The sequence below is a fragment of the Xylocopa sonorina genome, chromosome 2 (assembly GCF_050948175.1).
Source record: "Xylocopa sonorina isolate GNS202 chromosome 2, iyXylSono1_principal, whole genome shotgun sequence".
Lineage (NCBI taxonomy): Eukaryota > Metazoa > Arthropoda > Insecta > Hymenoptera > Apidae > Xylocopa > Xylocopa sonorina.
This window is the reverse complement of record NC_135194.1, coordinates 7173068-7193875: the sequence shown is the minus strand read 5'-3', so window position 1 is coordinate 7193875 and position 20808 is coordinate 7173068. Positions and strand designations below refer to the sequence as shown.

The 20808-nt window shown below is 42.1% G+C and overlaps 1 protein-coding gene across 2 annotated transcripts in view; it reads right to left on the bottom strand.

The window, feature by feature from the left end:
- Dad (Daughters against dpp) overlaps positions 1 to 20808 on the bottom strand; it is a 64653-nt gene that overhangs the window by 31118 nt on the left and 12727 nt on the right. For both annotated transcript variants that reach the window (XM_076910651.1, XM_076910653.1), the window contains 2 exons: positions 18084 to 18134; positions 5320 to 5406 (listed from right to left, as the gene is read on the bottom strand). In XM_076910651.1, coding sequence (XP_076766766.1) covers positions 5320 to 5406; positions 18084 to 18134 — 138 coding nt within the window. The remainder of the gene's footprint in view (positions 1 to 5319; positions 5407 to 18083; positions 18135 to 20808) is intronic.

Below are 20808 nucleotides of genomic sequence, written 5' to 3'. Positions count from 1 at the left end.
AACGAGCGAGCGAGGTCGAGACACGCGGCAGCTGTCTGGCGCCAGGGTCCCCCTGTTCCCTCGAACAGTCGCGCCGAATGCCACCCACCTTAGCCGACCTATTGTGCCATTCTGAAACCTGCATCCCGGGAGCCGGTTTACCCTCTCTCTCGCGGCCGTTAGACCGCCGCGAGCGGCGGCAGCTAGCCGTATTTCACCTCCTAGCGACCTGTTCTCGTCGTCCTGTTTCAGGACGCGGTTTCAGGCTCCACCCTCTCCGATTTCCCGTCGTTTATTTATTTTATCGTTGCCCTTTGTCGAGCGCCGCTCCAACGAGGGACAACTCCCGTTGCGAATCTTTTTCGTTCGTCCGAAAAGGGTGGTTGTCGATGGCTACGACGAATACGAATAGAAACGCGACGCGGACCATCCGAGTATCGAGAGAGTCTTGTTTCGCGGATTTCCACGGGGATGGTCGTTGGGTTCGAGGCGGAAGGCGTTCAGGAGGGAATCGGTATGCGAGATATGTCGCCTCTTGTTTATGGAATGCTGTTTGACCGATTGCCAGCGGATTGAACGGATGCTTCGCAGAGAGGTGGTAGGTGATCATTGTTTGCTTTGGCTATGCGAAATTAATGGGTTCGAGGCTGGTTGCTTATGCAACCGCGGTGCAATCGCTTTAACAGGAGAACGCTCGCCTGGCCAGTGTAAAATACGTTCGAGTTGTTTAGTTTAATGATCGCCAACGAGCTAAACAGTCTAATTAAACGATTAATCATCGACCGTTCTGCTCGTGGCACGATTCTTTTCAGTTTTAGACTATTCGAGCTCGTCGACTACGTGAAAATATTGTTTATCGTGATTAAATTGACTTTAATTCCCGATTCGGTTGTTTCGTTCGGCGAATAGCAGTCACGTCCTGTGAAATTGTTGCAAAAGTGAACGTACACCTTGGAGGTGCGAACTTTATTTAAAATATTAGTTTTGTCTTTCAGATTAACAACAGAGAGTAGCCTTCTTATCTTCCTTATTCTCATTTCTTCCATTCGTCTTTTCTACGTCTTCTTCAACCCTTTCCTCTGGCTTTTAGTCGCCTTTTTTGACAAGCACGAGCTACTATGGGTGAATTTTGATCCCCACCACACAGGGATAAATACAAAATGAGTATATTTCGAATACCACAAATGTATCATTGCCAGTAAATTGTATAAAATAAATTATCCGTAAAATACGCGACTCTATACACTTTTAACTCTGACTGTATACGTACCGAACGAAACATAGCTCCTCTATCAAAAGCGATGAAATCTGATAAAATATTTCGATCTAACGTGCAACGCAAAAGTCAATGCCAACTTCAAATCTAACGGAATTAAATACCTACGAAAATCGAGTACTATTTGCGTCGAATAACATCACGCCAGCCTTTCGTAAACAAATTTCAGACCGAAGATCCAACGTTGGACTTTCGAGACGTAATTTCCCGTTGACAACTATAACATAAATTTGACGAGAAAGCTGTTGCATAAGACACAATCAGATGAGAAATCGAATTGTTCCCTTCCACGTCACTCGTTTGTTACTAAAATAATTCTTGGAAAATTGTAATTGCAATTCTCTCGTCGAAACGCGTAAGAAACACATTGCTTATTATAATATATTACACGTATCATATAAATAGTAACACATTCAATTTAAATAATTATTGCTAATCAGTGTTCAGCGAAAGATTGAAACTACAATTAATCGCAAGTTTTGTTCGCATAGCGCGAACAAGATTTTTATAATAAATTAGCAATCGAGTTAAAAATTTCACAAACGACTTCTCAGAGGTAATGGAGGAAAGAAAGAGGATGGTAAAAATCGCCACGTTTCTCTGGCACGGTTCATTAAAGAACGCTCGCAGCGGACGCGATTTACTGCCGGCTTGGAAATGTCTGACGTCGACGACGGAGCAGTGGCCTTTGCATTGGCAAAGTCAGATAGCGAAAGCGGACGGTTCTCGAAGCGCGTGGAGAAATCGAATTTTCCAGAATTTTTCGTACCGATCGCTTCCTCGTGAAACACTCGTGAAAAGTCGTCTTACGTTTCACGCGATGCACCCGATTGGTCCGTTCGCGAGGACTAGAGAGCTTGCCTCCTTGGATAAAAGCAAAGCGATGTACAACATCGTCGGATAACGACGATCGAAAGAGGCGTGGAAAATTATCTCACCGAGCGTGTCTCGAATATTGAGCAATTCCTTGTCGCCTGATGAACGATATGCAGTTGCTTATGTATAAACGCCATTCCGTGTCGTAGACCAGTGTCAATTTATAACGTGTATAATGTTCGAGTAATTTGCTGTAGAAAATGTTATTCGATCGTTTCACTATTACCAGAATTATTCGACAAAGTCAAATCCCGTGAATCTACAGCTCCAAACGGACATCGAAAATGAAAGTACCATTTTCTGGATACTATAATCATTTAAATCCGCATTTTTTCTTCAATATTATAATATACACTCCGTGTTAATAAATCTTAAAGTTGTTGTTTTCTATAAGTTCCGGTAGTTTTGTCTAGTTAATTAATTGTTTCTTAGCCAAGAGATTTTTGAAAAAATGGCAAGAGATTACAAAAATTCTTTCGATTAGATGCTTTTCCATTTGTACCTTGTAACGTGTTCTTAAAATATATTCGGGAAAGGAGATAGTACAATACATAAAGCAAACATATCAGCTGATAAATGATGCTAATAGAGTCATTACTTCCAGCGTTACATAAGGTCCACATCAGCGTTCAAACTTCAACGATTTGCTCAGTGAAACCTGAGGTTTGACACGGTATAATTACTCGGAGCTTGCTTGTACACTTCCCAAGCAAATTATATCATCCGTCGCGTTTTATCCATTTTATGTGTAACGGATAATTTTACAAGTTAAGGAAATCCTCGTATCGCGTTATCCACTTAAATGGATTGTTATTACGCGAAACAAAAACGGCTACGAAAATGCTTATTACAGTGTACCACTATTAGCGGTAATCGACGATTATCGAATGAGAAAGTTTACGATTAGACAGTGGACCGAGTTACGGATAACACGTCCGATGCGATTCGATCTTTCCACAGCAGTGGAACGGTGAGCTTTTATTGGGTGGCCGCGACAAATGTAACCTGCTCCATTAGCATTCAGCTTTATACACTGCAACGGCAGTGTATAAAGCCTCGAATTCATTAGTCGAGTTAGTTGACTTTAGGTCGTTTGAATTTAAGTAACATGAAACCGCGCACCGCGCAACACCAAGGCGGATCTGCCATTTAATTAACTCGAAATGTCTGTACGAATATCAAATCGACAAGAAGTTCTTTCAACTGTATTCGATTTCACAGCGTAACCGATCCGAGCGACGCCTCAAAGCACCTAAACTTCTCTTCGAACGTCTCTCGCCCGGAGCGAAGCGTAACCAGGAAATTAAAAGTCTAAATTAACGACAATTCTTCTTGTCTATCGTTACGCACGTCCGCGTGAATGATGTATGGTTCAATTTAGTGGGCCTCGACACGGAGTAACCGGGGCTCGTCGCAACGCCAGAAGCATCTTCGACGAAGATAATAGAAATTCGTGGAACAACAATCTCGGAGGCAGAATCGGGCGGTCGGGTCGCCGCTTTCCTCGTTCTAGCCGGGGCCAAAAGCATTTCGGGCGTTCCGCGAAGCAACGCCGCGTCCAGAGGGCAAAACGACGAGGAGAGCCGCGTCACGCGTGAAAACCTGCAACGCGTGTCACCGCGCTGGTACGCGTATGTTGAAGGAAATCGCATTTGGTCCGATTTGGCGGCCGTTCGACCGCGGAGAAGCCGATACAGCCTGTTTCGTTAATCGTGCCATCCAACAAATTTATTAGACACCCAAATTTCCAGCTTCTCCCTAATTTTAACCGCCCTCCATCGTCTAATTAAAACAAAACCAAAATGTTCGCGATCTGTGACGTCTCAGTATTAAAAATAATTTATTCTCAGTAAACTGAGTATTCACTTGTCGCGTATCCTCCTACCGTATCACAGCTGCGTATCAACGTGTGCAGCAAGCGTTGCATCGTTGCGTACCAAAAACGCATCGTACAATAAACTACACACCTGCACGACGATTAACTCGCTGTCCACAACGATACGCAACGATGATACGATACGGGGACACGCGACAAGTGGATACGCACCTTTAAGGAGAGAGTTCGGGAATAATTTGGGAGCGCTGCGCGTTCGCGCGATTTGACGTCACGAAATGAAAGGAACTCTGTAAACGGTGATGCATCGCGATTTTTTTTTTATTCCCTTTAGTCAGCACGCCAAGCAGTTCCACGCAGCGACCACCGCGAACCGATTTCGACAACCGAACGACCGTAAGCGTAATAAATAAATCGAGGAGGACTGCTCGCGTCGCGATGTTTAGCAGAGACATTAAAGAAAACGAGGCGAAGCCCGACGAGACGAGATCTCGATGCAACAGGAGATCGATTCCTCGGAAGCTACCGCAATGATATTCCATTCTTCCGAGAAATTAACATGGCACAAAAACGACATCTCCTCTGAAATATATACAACGGGGAACTCGGCCGACTACTTCGCCGCGAATGGATTTTTGCCGGACGGTAATCCCTCTAAAGAAGCCCAGCCCGCCCCTCGAAAAGTCCTGGCTAGGCCCCGCAGAAACCAGTTCAGCCGGGAATCATCCCGGCGCTCTGTTCCATCCTCGACGCGGAAGTGAAAAACGCGCCGCGAGACGAAGAGGATAAATCGTTCGTAGCGACGTTCAAGGTTAACCACGTGGATATAGGCGTAGTCGGTGACCAATGGCGTAGCTGGAGGATCGGTGTACCCGGTGAACAACCGTTAAGCCTAATGAACGGCTCTCGCAGTCTACGCGTACTTTCAATCAACTATTAATGCTTCCTTCCGTCGAAATGCTCTCGCTACTACCAGAATTGATCCCCTTTCTCGTTAAAACTTCCATTCCGTTACGATATTACAACGAATAGTTTAGCGAGCAAATAAAAGTCTGAACAATGGTACTCGAAAGGAATTTCGACAGAGAAAGTTGGTTAAATAAATTTGTTAAAAATCTGCGACGTTCTTGAAGGAACGTCGACAATATCGATCTATTTCCGTGCGACGTTCTTCCACCGGAAATGATTAAAGCAGAGCCCCGAATGGTTCGAATCGTCGCGAAAACGAAGCGGGACATTTGGCGGCGTCCGTTTCTATACGGTCGGGCGGGTTCCTTTTTTTTCCACCGCGTACGCCTCAGACGGTCGGGATAAACGCGAGAAAGGGTACGTATAACCTTGAAGACATAGTTACCTTCTCCGTTGGTGGTAAGGGAGCCGGGAAGTGGCAGGGGTGTGCTGTTTTTGCAACGACGTTGATCCCCTTCGCTGGGTGCACGATCTGAAAATAAACGGCAACCCCTTTAGAAGCTTTCCTCGTGCTGCAACTATTTGTATTGTTTTTTTTTCGTTTCTTTATTTTATTCCCATCTCGCTCGTCTCCTCTCAGCCTCCTTTCGCTTTCTCCCTCTAATTTCCAGCCGCCCGTTTCATGGCCGACGAACGCGAGTTCGCCTTCTGGAGGAGGACGCTCGCGCGTCGCCCCTTTTTAAACCTGCGGCTCGAGAATTTCAGTATCGATAATGGATAGTCAACGCTTGTCCTCTTGTTTGCGACAATTCGATTATTAAACGAGCGATCGCGTATTGTATAAAATTTAAAACTACTAATAACAGTTCTAAAAAGTAGCAAATTAAGCCATTTTACTCGTTTTGCAATAATTTAGTGAGGATGCTGCACAGTTCCATACAAAGATTTTTGGAGACCAAGTAAAAACAGGGGGTGCTGCAGTTCCGGTAATAAATAATATCTCGAGCCAACATTGTCGATTATATAAAAACGAAAAGAACTTCGAACAACGAGAATATTTTTCTAAATCGCGATTACTTGATACGTCTGTACATATGCACCAAATAAGAGAAAAAAGTAAATTACAAAAATATGTTATTCGCATACTTTCCGCAATAAAAAAGCCGTAGCTCCATTCAATACCTCGGATGCATCGTACAATAGAAGGGAGAGGTCCCAAAAAGAAGCAATTCTGAACTGCTGCTCTCCTGTCTGGAACTAGCAGTTAGAACAGGCCGGACCAGGGGGATGAAACGGCTCTACCTCGATATAGATACACGTGTCCTATTTATAAGCTCGAATCCGTGCTGACCAGAAAACCAAACACCGCGACTACTTCGAAGAATCGGTAATGGAGTGCTAACATCCCAGAGATAGAGACCGGAATCCTCTGTCCTGGTTCAGCCCCGCGAATATTCGATCGCGACGCGAGGTTCCGCGTTTTATTTATGGACGGCGAAAGAAAGCGTTCCGAACGTTCCTAGAAACCTCCGATGCAAACGTGCACGCGTGTCTAGGCGTGAAAACGTTACGCCATCTTTTTCAGCCATCCGGCTGCGAGCTGCGCGATGTTCACCCTTCAACGCCGCGGACTTCGATTGCGCATCTTCCTTAAAATCGATCTTTGGTCATTGCTGTACGTAAATGATAAAATATAGGTTGCGATCGATGATGTCGATGAGTACTTTGGTCTGATACGTCAAACGAATCCTCCTTGTACTCCACGCGAGATTTTATTCGAATCGCATTGGAATTGAATAAAATTCGTCAAACATACGAAAAATAATAAATTTCATCCTACTGCGTCGTTAACAGCATCAGATTAAAAGAGATTGTAAAATGAATTGAAAGTAACTTAACGTGACTACAAAATGTATAAAGTCACTCTGCATGTATTCGACCGCGAATGTTTCCAAGGAGTGGTGCAACTCTCTTGGCCATTGTAATATAAATTGTTGAAGATACGTGACACTACATAAAGCGGTGCGCGTCTCAATAAACCGATCTTTCGAAACGAGCAATATTTCCTGCGAGAGCGTTATGGCGCTACTGGCGCGCAATGCGATCATTTACCGTGGCGACTCATCGCTGGACGCTACCAGGTAGAACGCTGGGGAATGATTAACGAGGCGAGTAGATCACTAACAAGAATCCGAGCGGCGTGGAACATCGAGTGACACCGGGACCACGATTAACTCGCCGATTTCCACCGTGGACGAGGACTGGGAAGGGTCGAACGACGAATTTGCGGCCTGGTGAATCATGGTTTCTCGCGGAAACACGGCCGTCCATCGCGGCGCTCGACCATAAAGGAGGTGACGAGTATCGTCGAAAATAATGATCCGGCACTGGCACGTCGTTTATCGCCAACGAAACCGACGGGCTTCTCGTTTCGCGTACGGAAACGACTGGCTGATTTGCGCGCGAGAACGCTGCCCCCTATCTCGCAACTTGCCTTTAAAAGGTTCATTTAAGTAAAGACGTACTTTGGCTAGATTTTTCGAAAAAGCCAAATCGATCACGAAAAAATAGGTGAAGAGTTTCGATTCGAGATTAAACGATTTTTTGGGGAATTTGGAGATGGAAATTGAAATTGTTTTGTTTGTTATTCAACTGTATCTTCTTGCAGGAATAGTTGAGAATGATAGAAACGTTGTAATAGCAAGCTTTTAGACATTCCCACAGATATATGTAATGTAGACAGGTAGAAACACCAAAACCTTGGTGTCTCGTATTCCTATCCCATCTCATGTTCCCACCTTCTCTTCTGTTATATTTAAATCCAAGTTTTAAGTGTTATATACCACTTCTGAACGTTTTATTGTAAATGAGAAAATATTCAAGAAATAACGAAGTCTCTACGTGAATATCGCACTCAGGAATGTAGTTGTGCTAGTGTCGAAAATATAAATGAAAAATACAACTATTAAATGTATTTTAATCGAAATGAAACCTCAGACATGAAACAGTTTGTCAAAGTAATAGATTTGGTGCGAAATGATTTCCACGAAGGACCATCATGGCGACTATTATCGCGAATCTGCCTTTACACACAAAATAATCATTGCTTCACGTACCCGAATTATTATTTCTTTCAAATTTCACGTACAAATTGTAGGATATTTATTAATTAAGGACAATTGTAATATTTTATAAATCGTTGGATCATTCTTTACAACTGAGATATTACTTTAAAGATGGTTGATGAACAACTGACTCGCTGTTTTAAAACATTCACACGGAATACTCATTTATTCCGCACATTCGTCTCCGCTCGCATTTTAGAATATTCTACACACATAACTAACATTTGAAACACTAATTACTGATTAATTTTTAGTAAAGATAATTTTATTATCCTTCAAAATTGAAACACTTCGCCACATGTTCCGCACCAATCTCAAATCTCCAACACGATTAATAGTAAAAAAAAAAAATAATTACCCAATGACATCACTCGACGAACAACAAATAACAGAGGCGATTTTCGTCCCTTAATTACAAACCGAATTCTTCCCGAATGGCAGACGGGCAGAAATGAAACTACGCGAGCCCAAGCCCGAGTTCTCGACGCGTATCGGGACTGAGGATATTTCCATGAAATCCCTCCTAAAAATACTTGACGGATGTTGAATCTCGCGGCCACGTTTCTCCTTTTGCTACTGTTACTGGCTCCGAGCTCTGTTAGCGGCAGGAAATGCTCCGCTCCCGTAGGAACGAGCCGCTGGAATTCCTCAGGAATGCGACCGCCCTCTCGTCCGACTTGTTGTCTTCTGACGTCACCCTCTCTTTTAGTCAATGAGCCCCGTCTTCCACGATCTGCCCCTAAAACGATTAATCCGTCGGACTCCGCATAGAAATCCGCTCTGTACACGCGTTCAAAATGTTCCAAGGTACGCGAGAAGCACTGTAAGGGTGAATTCGGGCCGCGGAAAGCCACCCCAAACGTAACGATCTAATAATATTCTGATCTTCTTCTGCAAAATGTGTAAATACACGTCCAATCTCTGAGTAAACTATTGGAAAGCAGAAAGATTCTTTAATCAAACTATTCGGCTCCTATTTGAAATTAGAGAGGAACATTTAATGATTTAAATAAACACAGTGTGCTTTATAAATTTAAATAAGATCATTTTGATGAATTCCAACAGATTTTAGTTTTGAGAAAATTACGAGCGATGTTTTTCAGAATTTTTGAATCATTTTGAGTGGAACGTATCGAACAATTAAATATATGTATCGAGTATCAGCGTTAGGTAGGAGTTAAATGAAAAAAAGCGAAAGGAAGACCAGGTTAAAATGATCGAACGTAACCACAAATTAAAGTACCGAAATGCGTATTCGGCGAACAGTGTCTTTTAAGGAGTGGCGCGTGATTTTATTGACCAGCAGTGTATTTGCCAGATACGATCTTATTTTCGCGTCGCAGCTTCGTCGTTCAGCCTTGTAACAATATAGGACACGATCGAATCGGATACCGGTCGGTCTGCAAGATTCGAGGGCCGTCAGACGAGGCTAATTGCGAACGCTATCAGGTATTTAAACCGGGCATAATGAATGGAGCAGTGAATGCAGGCCGTTCCGAGCGTAGCTAGGAACGCTTATCGTAAGCTGGCGGTAATCGTGAATTTTTATTGAAAATAATGGGTCATTCAAACAGCGGAGTGGCAGATATGCATCTTATGTAAGAACGAAAGATGTGGAGTGCGAGACTGTTAGACCTAGACCTTTGTGTGTGGAAAGCTTTACGTACCATCGTCCGCGCGATACATGCCAGGTTCTACGCTTGAAAACGACAGGGCCCGGCCTCTGTCTGCGTGAAATTGTTTTTGCCATTATTGCGCCTTGGGTATCAACCTCCGCGGCACTTCCCACGTACGGCAGAAACTCGATTATCCGTACTAAATATAGTACGAATAATTGAATACTTCAATCTCCGTATGAAAGAATGAATGGCAAACAGTGGCCACGAGAATTGCGTCACTACGAAAACGTGTGCGTGTTTAATGGTTTAATAATCGCGCGAGCGGTGATTATCTCTGTTATTAGGCATCCGTTGCGTCGGATCGCGGGAAATCCATCGGAAGATCGCGTTGGAATAATTTGACGAGCTGCGAAGATTGAAATATATTTGCATAGATGCTCGACAATCGATCTTCGAGAGCTGTGGTGCCATTTTATTTACCATTAATCTTAATATTTCCGATATTAGCGTCTTAATTGACGATATAGCTAATCCTTGGCTAATAGCTCTTATGAATTTTTGTATTTTCACGAGGAAGAAGAGATTCAAGTAACGAAGGTTTGGCTCAAATAATGAATTTGAGATGGAACGATGGAACAGTTCCTGTTTGTTCCTTCGTCGCTGTTCAAATTTCGCCGCGAGATCCGCGCGCGTATTAGAAAACGCGGAGACGGGACAATCAGTGTGCAAATATTTGTTCGTCGATAAGGAACGAATCGACACGTAAACTTGGCAACCAATTACCATCGCGTTGATCGCGAGCAAACACGTTTACGCGCGTGTTTGCAGAGCGGCTCGATCGATTTCTTTAACGAAGAAAGGAAGAGAAATTCTACTGAAGAAATGGACCCTGCGCGACCTAACTTGTTAGACGTTTTCACTGTTCATTAAGTGTTAACGAATCATCGTTGAAATTAAGAAAGATACCAACCCCTTCGGATCTGATGCATTTTACAATGTGCACTGGCCTAGAACTTTGATATTAAAGTTGTGGTAACAACTATGCATACGTCCTTGTTTTAAGCATATTTTCGACAAAAAGTAGTATAATATCTCAACGAAATCGATTTTTGACGTTATTGGCTTTTTAAACAATTATTTGGGTTAAGCAGACAACTTATTTACTTTGGTGAAATTTGAATTTGTGCACTGTACTTGTAGCTTTGCTATTCATTTAATTTACCTCGTTTTAACTTCTAAACATTGTATTCAAACACTTGGACGACAATTCTAAAAGCGAACTCTTTCCAAGTCTATTTTATAATAATTTCTCTTGCTACCAGTTACTTATTTCTATTCGTCGAAACTATTACTACTTTTTACCGAGCGATAATTAAGTTACCATTCAGGAAATGCTCTTTATCTTTGAACAGAGTGGCGAGCAGAAAAAAGCGAGGATCGAGCATAAAAAGATTTTATGCGAATTCATCGCACATGCGAGCAACGCTTTTCCTTGCGTGTCAAGAAAACGCGTCACGTGGCGATGTATTTAGATATTTGTCCCGACAATTATGTCACTGATACGTGATCAAACATCTCCGACACGTAGCTGACTGGAATGGATGAGGACTGTACTAACAGGTTCGAATGCATCCGTTGCAGCGTAGAAAATTTCAGCGAGCTTGTACCCGTACGAGAGAAACGAGACGGCCGCGATTTAAATGTTAAATCTCTTAATAAACGCGATTAATCGAATAAAAGGAATAAAAGTTCGATCAATTTGATACAGCTTACGCCATGCGTGCCAGATATTTCATGTATCGAGAACAAATTCTGTTCGCGATCTCAGATTGCACACACAACTTGTTTGTTCGTTCGAGCATAAATATATCTCGGGTATATCGTTCTTCGTATTCCGAATACCGCCGATAGTAACACTTTTTCCTACGACACATTACATAATTGCATTTTTCTGCACTTTTTCCGCGAGTTACGTAACCGCACGAACTTCCACGGAAGATCGACTCTTTCAACGTTCGAGCAATTTTTGAAAATCTATTGCGACCACTCCTTTCGGGAGTAACTTGTTCTCGGTGACTTAGTAAGTTTCTTATCTATTGGAATATAGAAAAGAGTTACATGAACGAATGGAAGAAATAATAACTATAGATCGAACCACAGTAGATAATTGTGCACAATTGTGTATATTGTACAGTCTATATTTGGCACGTGCATACGCAGACGAGTTCGAAAGTTAATTCCTGTACATCGTCTCTTATTTGTACCGACTCATTCTTCGACTGCAAAATTCCTAATCTCGTCAAGACGTAATTGTAAAAACAAATTAAATGGTCAGTACAAAAGTACTAACCGGTCAGTTTAAGTTAGATTGATTAGTTAAGTAAATATAAAACAGAAAAATGCAGTATTGAATCCATTTCATTATAGACTCATTGTAAGCCAAAAGATAATTATGTTTTCAAGCAATTGATATTTGTTTAGGTGCCAGTAGGGGCTTCGAAGGATACTGACTCTTCATATTTAAATACTGACCAAAAGGGATTAAAACACTGACCAGTGAACCATAAGATATTATACTATAAGGGTGGAAACCTCTGCAGTAATTAAGACGTTTTATAAGGGTGCAATTTACAAAACTCTCTTCGCATCGTCTGCCACTATTAATTAGCTAACATTCTTGAAGATATAGAAAGAATATACCTGCGCCATAAACTCGATCATCGATACCTTATATCTGTTCCCTTCAACGTTCGCACAACAACATCCACTTTCTTTCTAACCCGAGCTACTTCTAATTATATCTTCATTACTTTTTACTCCTACTTTACAAAAACAATCGTAATTCGAATCGTCTTCATGATCATCTGAAGGCAAAAAGTCTATAAAAAAAAAATCAATGAGTCTGCAAGAATTACTCAAATATACAAAGTTCCATGTTCAATAATGTTAATAAAGTATAAGAAGAATTCTTATTACGTTTAGTATAATAATAGTATAAAATCTGAGAGAGTTTGGTGGGTGACCGTGTATATAGGTAGACGGTGGTACGTATTCGAAGGAAGGATGAAAATGGCATCAACACTGGCGTCGTCTAGGGCCTCGGTAGGAACAATACGGTGATTCAGGACGAGCTGAATCGAGAACGGTAGGCTTGGAAACGCAGACCGGCGTAACGCAATACGAACAAGATCTGTCCTCGTGCGTTTGAAAGGGACTGCGCGTTCTGCCACGTCCTTCGTCGTATTCGTTGAATTTTGCGCAACCGCTGGTAAAACTCTGTCTCTGAGAGCGCGCGTGCTCCACGCGCGGAAATAAATCGTATCGCGGCGTTGCTTCTTTTCCACCCCCGTGTCGCTATCCTTCTGTCGTTCGCCAGAAAGTTCACTTGAACAAGAAGAAAATTGCCTCGAACCTCGAAGTAATTTTCACACAATTATTTTCTAATTAATTCGTAATTGTTTCGAGGATTTTAAATGTAAGCCTTGTTTGAGAGATAGCTGGTTGAGAACGATGAACTTAAACTTTACATATTTCTCTACGAATTATTTTGGTAGAGAAGCAAACTAATTATTGACTGTTGACAAAAGAAATGAGTATAGTTTCAGAAAGAGATGAAATAAAACAATAACAAATAACTAAGCAGATATTTGGAGATATTATAGTGACTTAAGTATCTAGAACAAGAGAAGCGTATCGTATTCTCTAGAAATTTTAAGGCGGCAATTGTTGAGAAAAATCATTGTCGGTAGAGTGAGTAGGTGAGTGGAAGCGTTCTGTTGAGCAAACTCGAAGAATATTGTCGCAACGTGCGAGCAGTAACCCACAACACGTTGGTTAACTTTGCATTCGCAATCCATCTAATGAAATTGTTATTGAAAGTATCTTACACAGTTGACGTGGTATTAGTAAAACGATGTTATATTCTCAAAATTTCAATTCACATGCAACGATCTCACTGTGCCAATTGAAATCGAATGTTACCACATTCGTCTATAAATGGCCACTATTCCAGTACTTGTCTCACTTGATAAGAGCCAGATGAGTATAAACAGTGATCGCTAACAGTTAATCGAGGAGAAATCTAACGACGCAACTCCAACGTGGTTACAGTCTGGTTCGCATTAATCAGCATTAAATTTCAAGACGAAGTTAAATTTTAACTCGAAGTTCCGTATTAATTATGATGAAATGCTCGTCTCCTTCAACTTCAAAGATGTTGAAATTTAACTGTGTGACCTCACTTCAAATATACGACGTAAAATATATAAAATCAGTCATCGTTTGGAACTCTTACACCTTCCATCGAATTCACGTTTGGTGGATAAGTTAAACTTTAATTTCTAGGGGAAAAAGAGAAAAAAAAGGCATTTTTTTCTCGATTACTCCGCCGTTTTTAATTACCGCCAATTGATAGTGCCGGTTTCAGTTTTATGAATGAAGGAATTTCTCCTATTTCCCGGGCGAATTCAACAAGTGGCAATGCACAGCCTTTTATCTCCTCTGCTCCATCGTGCTGGCCCAGTTTCCCTCCCCGAGCATAAATCTACACGCGGCTACATCTGCTGCCTCCGCTGACAGACAAACTCTCGTAATGAATTTCTTTCTTCCAAGAATCGCCTTTTTTCCCTACCCGTCCTCTGCCCCCCTCGTCGCTCCTTTTCCATCTACGCGCGGGTCCCGCTTCGTTCCTTCACCACCGGGTGTTTACGCGGATGACGAATACCACGTTGGCAATCTGATTTTATCGCGTTAATATAACTATCGCGAGACCTCGTCGTCTTCACTGTCCCGTTTCTTTTTTTCTTTTTTTTTTTTTTCTTGCTTTTTCCCCTCGACAAGCGATCTCGCGCTGCCAACTGCGATACTTTTATCGCCGCTAAGTAGCTCGATAGCGACGCGCCGGCCATTTATCGCGAAAGTATGCCGAAAAGATGTATCTCTTCGGTTCTCGATTCTCGATTCAATTACGCGAGGTCACCATTCGATTTCTGCGCTTCTTTCAAATCTATCTACCGTTTATCGTCGCCTTTGAATTATGTAATTCCGTTTTCAGAAAGTTTCAACGGGGTCGTGCACCAGTTTCTTTTTCGTCGTTTCGTTTCGCTTGGCCTTTCCTTCGATACTCCACGGTTCTCGATAAGAGGTGCGCGCGTTTCTGGTGAAATTTTCAAACGACTCTTCGGCTCGTTTTCGAAAACGCTTCTATTCGTTCGTTCGCGGTTAAATCGAGTCGCAGCCGACGCGTTCTCGCTTCGCTTTCCTTTCAGCTCCGCGCGGGCATCGACGACAAACGCGTAACGGAAACAAGAAACATTAGGTTCTGAACATAGCTCTCGGTCTTAATTATACCTCCCGAGAACTTTGGACCCCTGACAGGATTACTGTATATAAATACAGGCTTTGGTGCGCGGCCACACCATCGACAAGAGATATTCACCTCGAGTGGCATAACTGCCGGACCGCGAGTATTTTTATTGCCGATCGTATACGCGTCTCTCAAGTAACGCGCGCGTAACGTCACCGGATACATGTTCTCGTACCCGGAGGCGCTATTATTTCGTCATATCGAATTTGGCACGAGCGAATGCCATTTTCTACCACGTCATCGTGGCATTTTAAAGCTCCCGCTGAACCTGTGTCGCGGTGTCTACACGAATTATACGTACGATTAAGTATTCCCTCCTTCCTCTGCCACGAGAAACAATCGCGAAATCTCATTCAAATCCTTGGAGGCTACGCGAGTGTTTCGTCGCATTTTGGTGTGAACTGAAGCTTTACGGTGAACTGGGCGATTTCGAATCAGAGTCTGAAGCAATTTCAATCGTCCGTGTATGCACGGACACTGGTTTCGTAGTGAGAATAGATAAGAAATGAAATCGGGAATCGACAGAATCGATCATATTAATCGTGCGAGACATACTTCGTATCGGATGTGGTTATCGCGAAAGAATTCGAGTAATAACGTTGAAATTCGATTTTAGATATTTTTATAGTTTGTTAGAGTGAATGGACAGCGATTCTGCAAGAGTATTTATGCACCAGATTTCTACATTTTTTGTAGTAGATATACGTGTCGATTTTAAGTTAATTGCACAATGTAGGAATACTATATTTCGTTTTTTGAAATACGAGATCCCCTTAAGTAAATTCTGAACGAATCTAGTTTTCTACAAATCGCGTCTCGATACTCGAAAGTGAAAACGAATTGCTTCAGATAGGTCGCGAATTGCATCAGTTAGATCGTCGGAATCATAATCGAACGAGAAAAAATCGAATAAATACTTCCTCGAGTTCAAGTGAACACTTCCGTTGCCGTCGACCCCGATCAACTCCACGAGAACGACTCATTACAGGAAATAATTTCCCATCGTAGTTCGATATTCGGTTTAATTGAAAGTTACGACGACAGCGAGACATCGATCCAAGACTGTTACGCAACAATAGCCTGCGAACGATCGAGCGATCCTGTCTCTCGACGGGCAACCGTCGGATCTATCGATGGCTGAGGGATCGTGCGCGTACGCCGCAGATCCCAAGAACCAGTTTAGGATCAGCCAGGAAAAGAGAAGAGGAAGAGCCGAGGGAGCAGCCCAGTCGAAACCAGCCGCAGGACCCAGAGAGCATTGCAAAAGTAGCCGTGCAAAAGAGCACCAGAAAGCGTAGACTTAACATTTACCACGATCAAAATGAACGTAGTGGTTCGTATAGAAACTATTTCAACACACGATCCTTGCAACATTTAACGAAATTAATATGTAAGTTCGATCGGAGCGTTTGAAACAATATGGTCGATATCTACTGTGCAGGAAGGATGTCTTAAGATTACATTAGCGAAAGTAGAAAATCATTCAGCCACGTGTGAGATTTGCGAGCTGCGAGCTGATCAGGAAATACAGAATGTCGATAAGATTGTAAATTCTAATTATAAGAAAAAGAACTTAAATTGGATACTTAAAATTTTTGACTAACTACCTTTGATAGTATTCGATTTGGTAATTCTAACTCGATGTCCCGCGCAGCGAACAACTTGTGTCGTCGAATTATTTTCTAATTGCACCGATACGATCTCGAGAGTTCCCCTTTCATACAGATATCACATTGTTTTAAACACTTTTAATCCATGTACAACACAGATATTTAACTTATCGGGAATTAGGAATGTACACGCTCCAACACTATCGCGAACACAGCCGTGTACATGCAGTCGGACGCCGCGTGGTAGTGATTTCAAACGACGTAACCAAGTTTTTCCCCCCGACGCGTACGTAAGAGATTTACACGTGTCTAGTTTAAAGTACAGCCTTATAATTTTCGCGATACAAGAACGATAAGACTGATCGACTTCCATCAAGTAGATCAGTGTTTGCCGACAGGTCTACACAGACCACGGAAACGGCGATACCCTGAAACCTATAGCCATATGGTCCGTCGCAATCAATAAGATCGGCTTACAGCACGTCCGTTCGAGGTATAAGATGATCTTTTTTTCTACGTACGTACGCAACACGTACGCGGATTAGATCGTGAATGAAAGTGGGAAGCTGCAGCTCGTTTACTCGTAGTGATCTAACGTGTACTAGTGCGCCATTAAATGTACAGTACACACGTATAGTAATGATCGCGATGTAATTAACCGACGTCTACTCGAAACTGTTTTACAGTTTCAGAAATTCAGAATTTATAACTTGATCGGTGAACGAATGAAGTTTTTCAAATAGTGAATCTGTAAATTTGTGTCTCTTAGATTTGTCTGTTGTACGCGTAACGAGTAGTAATACCGCGAACAAAAGCGTATATACCATTCCAAACGGAAATGACATTATCGCAGAACATCGATACGTTCCGACAAAATTTTCCGTAGTTCCATTCAACTCATAGCATTCCCATTTGTTTGTAACAAGCGTCCACGGTGATTTCCAAATGTATCTTATCTCGTGCTCGAAAGAGCGTTACACTTGCTTGCGCAATCGCATCTGCATTTTCAATTCATCTAATTACATACGTCTCACCGGTTACGAATCTAGGAATAAAATATTCCGCAGCTGCGTAGCCGAGCTCCCATAAATCAATCGAACGATAGCTCGTGCAATTTTCGTTCGTTGTGAATCAATGTTCCCGTTCATTTGATCGAGGTAGCGTAGGTTGAAGAAGAAAGAAAAGAAAAAAAAGAAAAAATAAAAGAAAACTATATCCTATTCGAGACGAATTAAAGAGACCACGGCGTTGCGAATCGTAGGTTTCTCACGGAATTCTCGCTTCGCGGCAGGCCGCAAGATGCGATACGCGTTGAAGGAAGATTTCCGCGAGCGGCATGCTAAATGTCCGCGAGTAATAAACATGAGTTATCGGCGGAACGATTGCGTGGCTACGTTCCGTGTGCTCCGTGGTACGAGTAAGCGGGGAATGTGCCCCGCGGACGCACGCGCGCGATTCCGATTTCAAATGCGAGGGAAGAAGACGCTCACCTTCGGGTCTCAGTCTGTCGGCAATAAGGCAGTACGGGGGTGGCGGCGACTCTGCAACGAGAACAAAAAAATACGCTATTAATATCGGAGAAATTTCTTAATTACGCGAGATTTGCTAAGCGAGGAAAGTACATATCTTATTAATACAATTATATGGCACTGAATGATTTGAAGTTGTGTAAATTAAAGATTTAGTTCATCGATCGTTAGAATTAAAAGTTATGTACAAGTAGTGTAAGTTAAAGTATGTACCTTCCAGGCGACGATGTGTATATTATCTATTAACGGGTTACGCGATTTACTTAGCCGAGGTTAAGCAAAAATTAACCATTTGTGCAATCTAATTGATTCATTGGAATTGCAAAAGCACAGGCGTCGAGTTACGCTGAACAATAAAACGTTGAACTTTATGCTAAAGAGCGGCTGTTTTAAATACGTAAAAATGTAATCGGTGGTATAGGTGCGCGTTTTGTTTTATTAAAATTTATTCAAATAAACAATACGTGTACCGGTCGAAGCAAATGGAAAATTACGTGTCTACAGCGTTAAAAAGAAATAAATTAAACATTAAAAATGTACACTGTTTTTTTAATTTTGTTAATTCTTAAAATACCCTGCGATATATACTAAACGATAAGATTATTTAAATAGCTGTGCTACTTCACTCATCGTAAGTAGCTATCATTTAATGCGCCTATTGATTATCGTATCAATTATCAGCGATGAAAATTATTTTGATTGCATTCAAGCCGCCATCAATAAGAACAGGTACATACGTACAGCCAAGTAAAACTGAATTAGCCGTACTTTTATATTAATGTAAAATAAAAATTTCTCAAGTCAATGTACGATAAGAAAGAGACCCAAATCTCATAGAAATTATTGCCAAATGTTCTATTAATGTTCCATCAATTTCGTTCGAATGCAACCGTAATTTTTCCAATCAATAAATATAATTGATGATTAGAAAACATTTCACTCGTTGACAGTGATTACTGATAACCAAAAAATAATTCAATCATCGATAATAATTATTAGTCTAGCCACAATCAGCAGCCAGGAATACCGTCCGAATTGATACTAAGTAACCTAGCAAGCATTATCGGAACTAGTTATCGATAATCAACAAATATTTTCGTCAACGATGTAGGTTATCGACGATCAAAAATATTGTCATCATCGATAATGCCATGGGTAGCCAAAAAATATTTTCCTTAATATCGATCACGAACAACCTTAAAAGTAGATACTTTCGTCCACACCGGTTATCGGCAACGAGAACAAATTCAGATCATCTATATTCCTTATTCATTATTAAAAACGCTTACATAAGTTATGAAACTGATTACCATACACTAGGTAACATTCTCGTGTTAAGGTTACGGTACAATTACGATCACTGCATTCACCTTATTATCGATACATAAATTACTAATATCTAACCCAGATCGAAATCAGCATCAAAACAATCTCGACTGGTTTCAAAGCAGCCTAGCATACATCGAATACCAATAATACTCTCTTTATAGCTTATCAGAAATATTTGATAAAATTAATGCTACTTTTATTTCGTAGCTTCTCGTATCCATTAACCAAAACCGTGGAGCATCGATGCTCGAACGCCTTAAAACGCGCGCGTGTAACCATACTTCGAATCCAGCCGAGGCGATCCTTTCTAAAACGATATACACCGTGGCCGTCGGTCACGTTTGCGCGGCGATCGTTCGAGCGCCGCGGCGTTGAAAAACAGCGGCCGTTAAAAGGAAACGAAGACATTAATTAAACGGCGCCAGCCGCGATCGATCTATTTTCGTGGGAATCTCGCGTCCCGATTACCGCCGGTAACAGAAAACGGATCCGAGCTGCGGGCGACGGGCGCGCGGCGCGGGAAAACGACTTATAATAGAAACCGACTCAAGGCTCCGCGTTTCGATTAAGCGGGAATTAATGGGAATGAACGGCGGCAGCGCCGCGGCGCCGTGCGAAACAGGCCTGGCGCCCGTTAAGAACCCGCGCTCCAAAAGCGTCCAACGGTTCTATTATTGACTCGGACCGCCGCGAAACCGGCACGCGGTTTTTCGCCCTTTTACGTATCGGCCCGAAAAGAGAACACGGAGGACGGACGGGAGACGGCGCGAGTTAAACCAGCGACCGTCAAGGCAACCGAGACGGGCTACGACCGCGACAAACCCCGATCGATCGAGATGCCTTCGCTGCCCGTCCGATTCCCAACGAGCGCGATACCAAATCTGCAACGCGATTAGGCACGGCAAGGCTGCGACAGACATACCACACGCCGGATAGTTTTAACGATCCTCTCCAAAACGGTCCGTGAGAATTTTTTTTTTTTTTTTTTAATATCCTTGGTTTCATCGAGTTCGAATACTTTCGAACTTATTAGGAGGCTCGAGTTACGCGTTGTTACTGGTTCTTAGAATGTAATATTAGATAATTTTAGAGGTAAAGCATGGTTTGTTTGTGTAAGAATTTAAATCCTGTTTCGTCGAATTTATTAGGATTAATGTTATGAGGTTACAAAGTGGAAATGTTTGTAATGGTATTCTGTTGAGCTTGATTGGAATGTTCTCAGCGTGCAAAAGGAGCGTATGTAAGAATAATGGATAATAAAGAAAGTGAAAGGAATGCGAAGCGTGGGTTGCGACAAATGCAATGTGAGTTTAAAGAAATTATGGAGGAATTATTAAAATTAAGGGTAATATAGTTC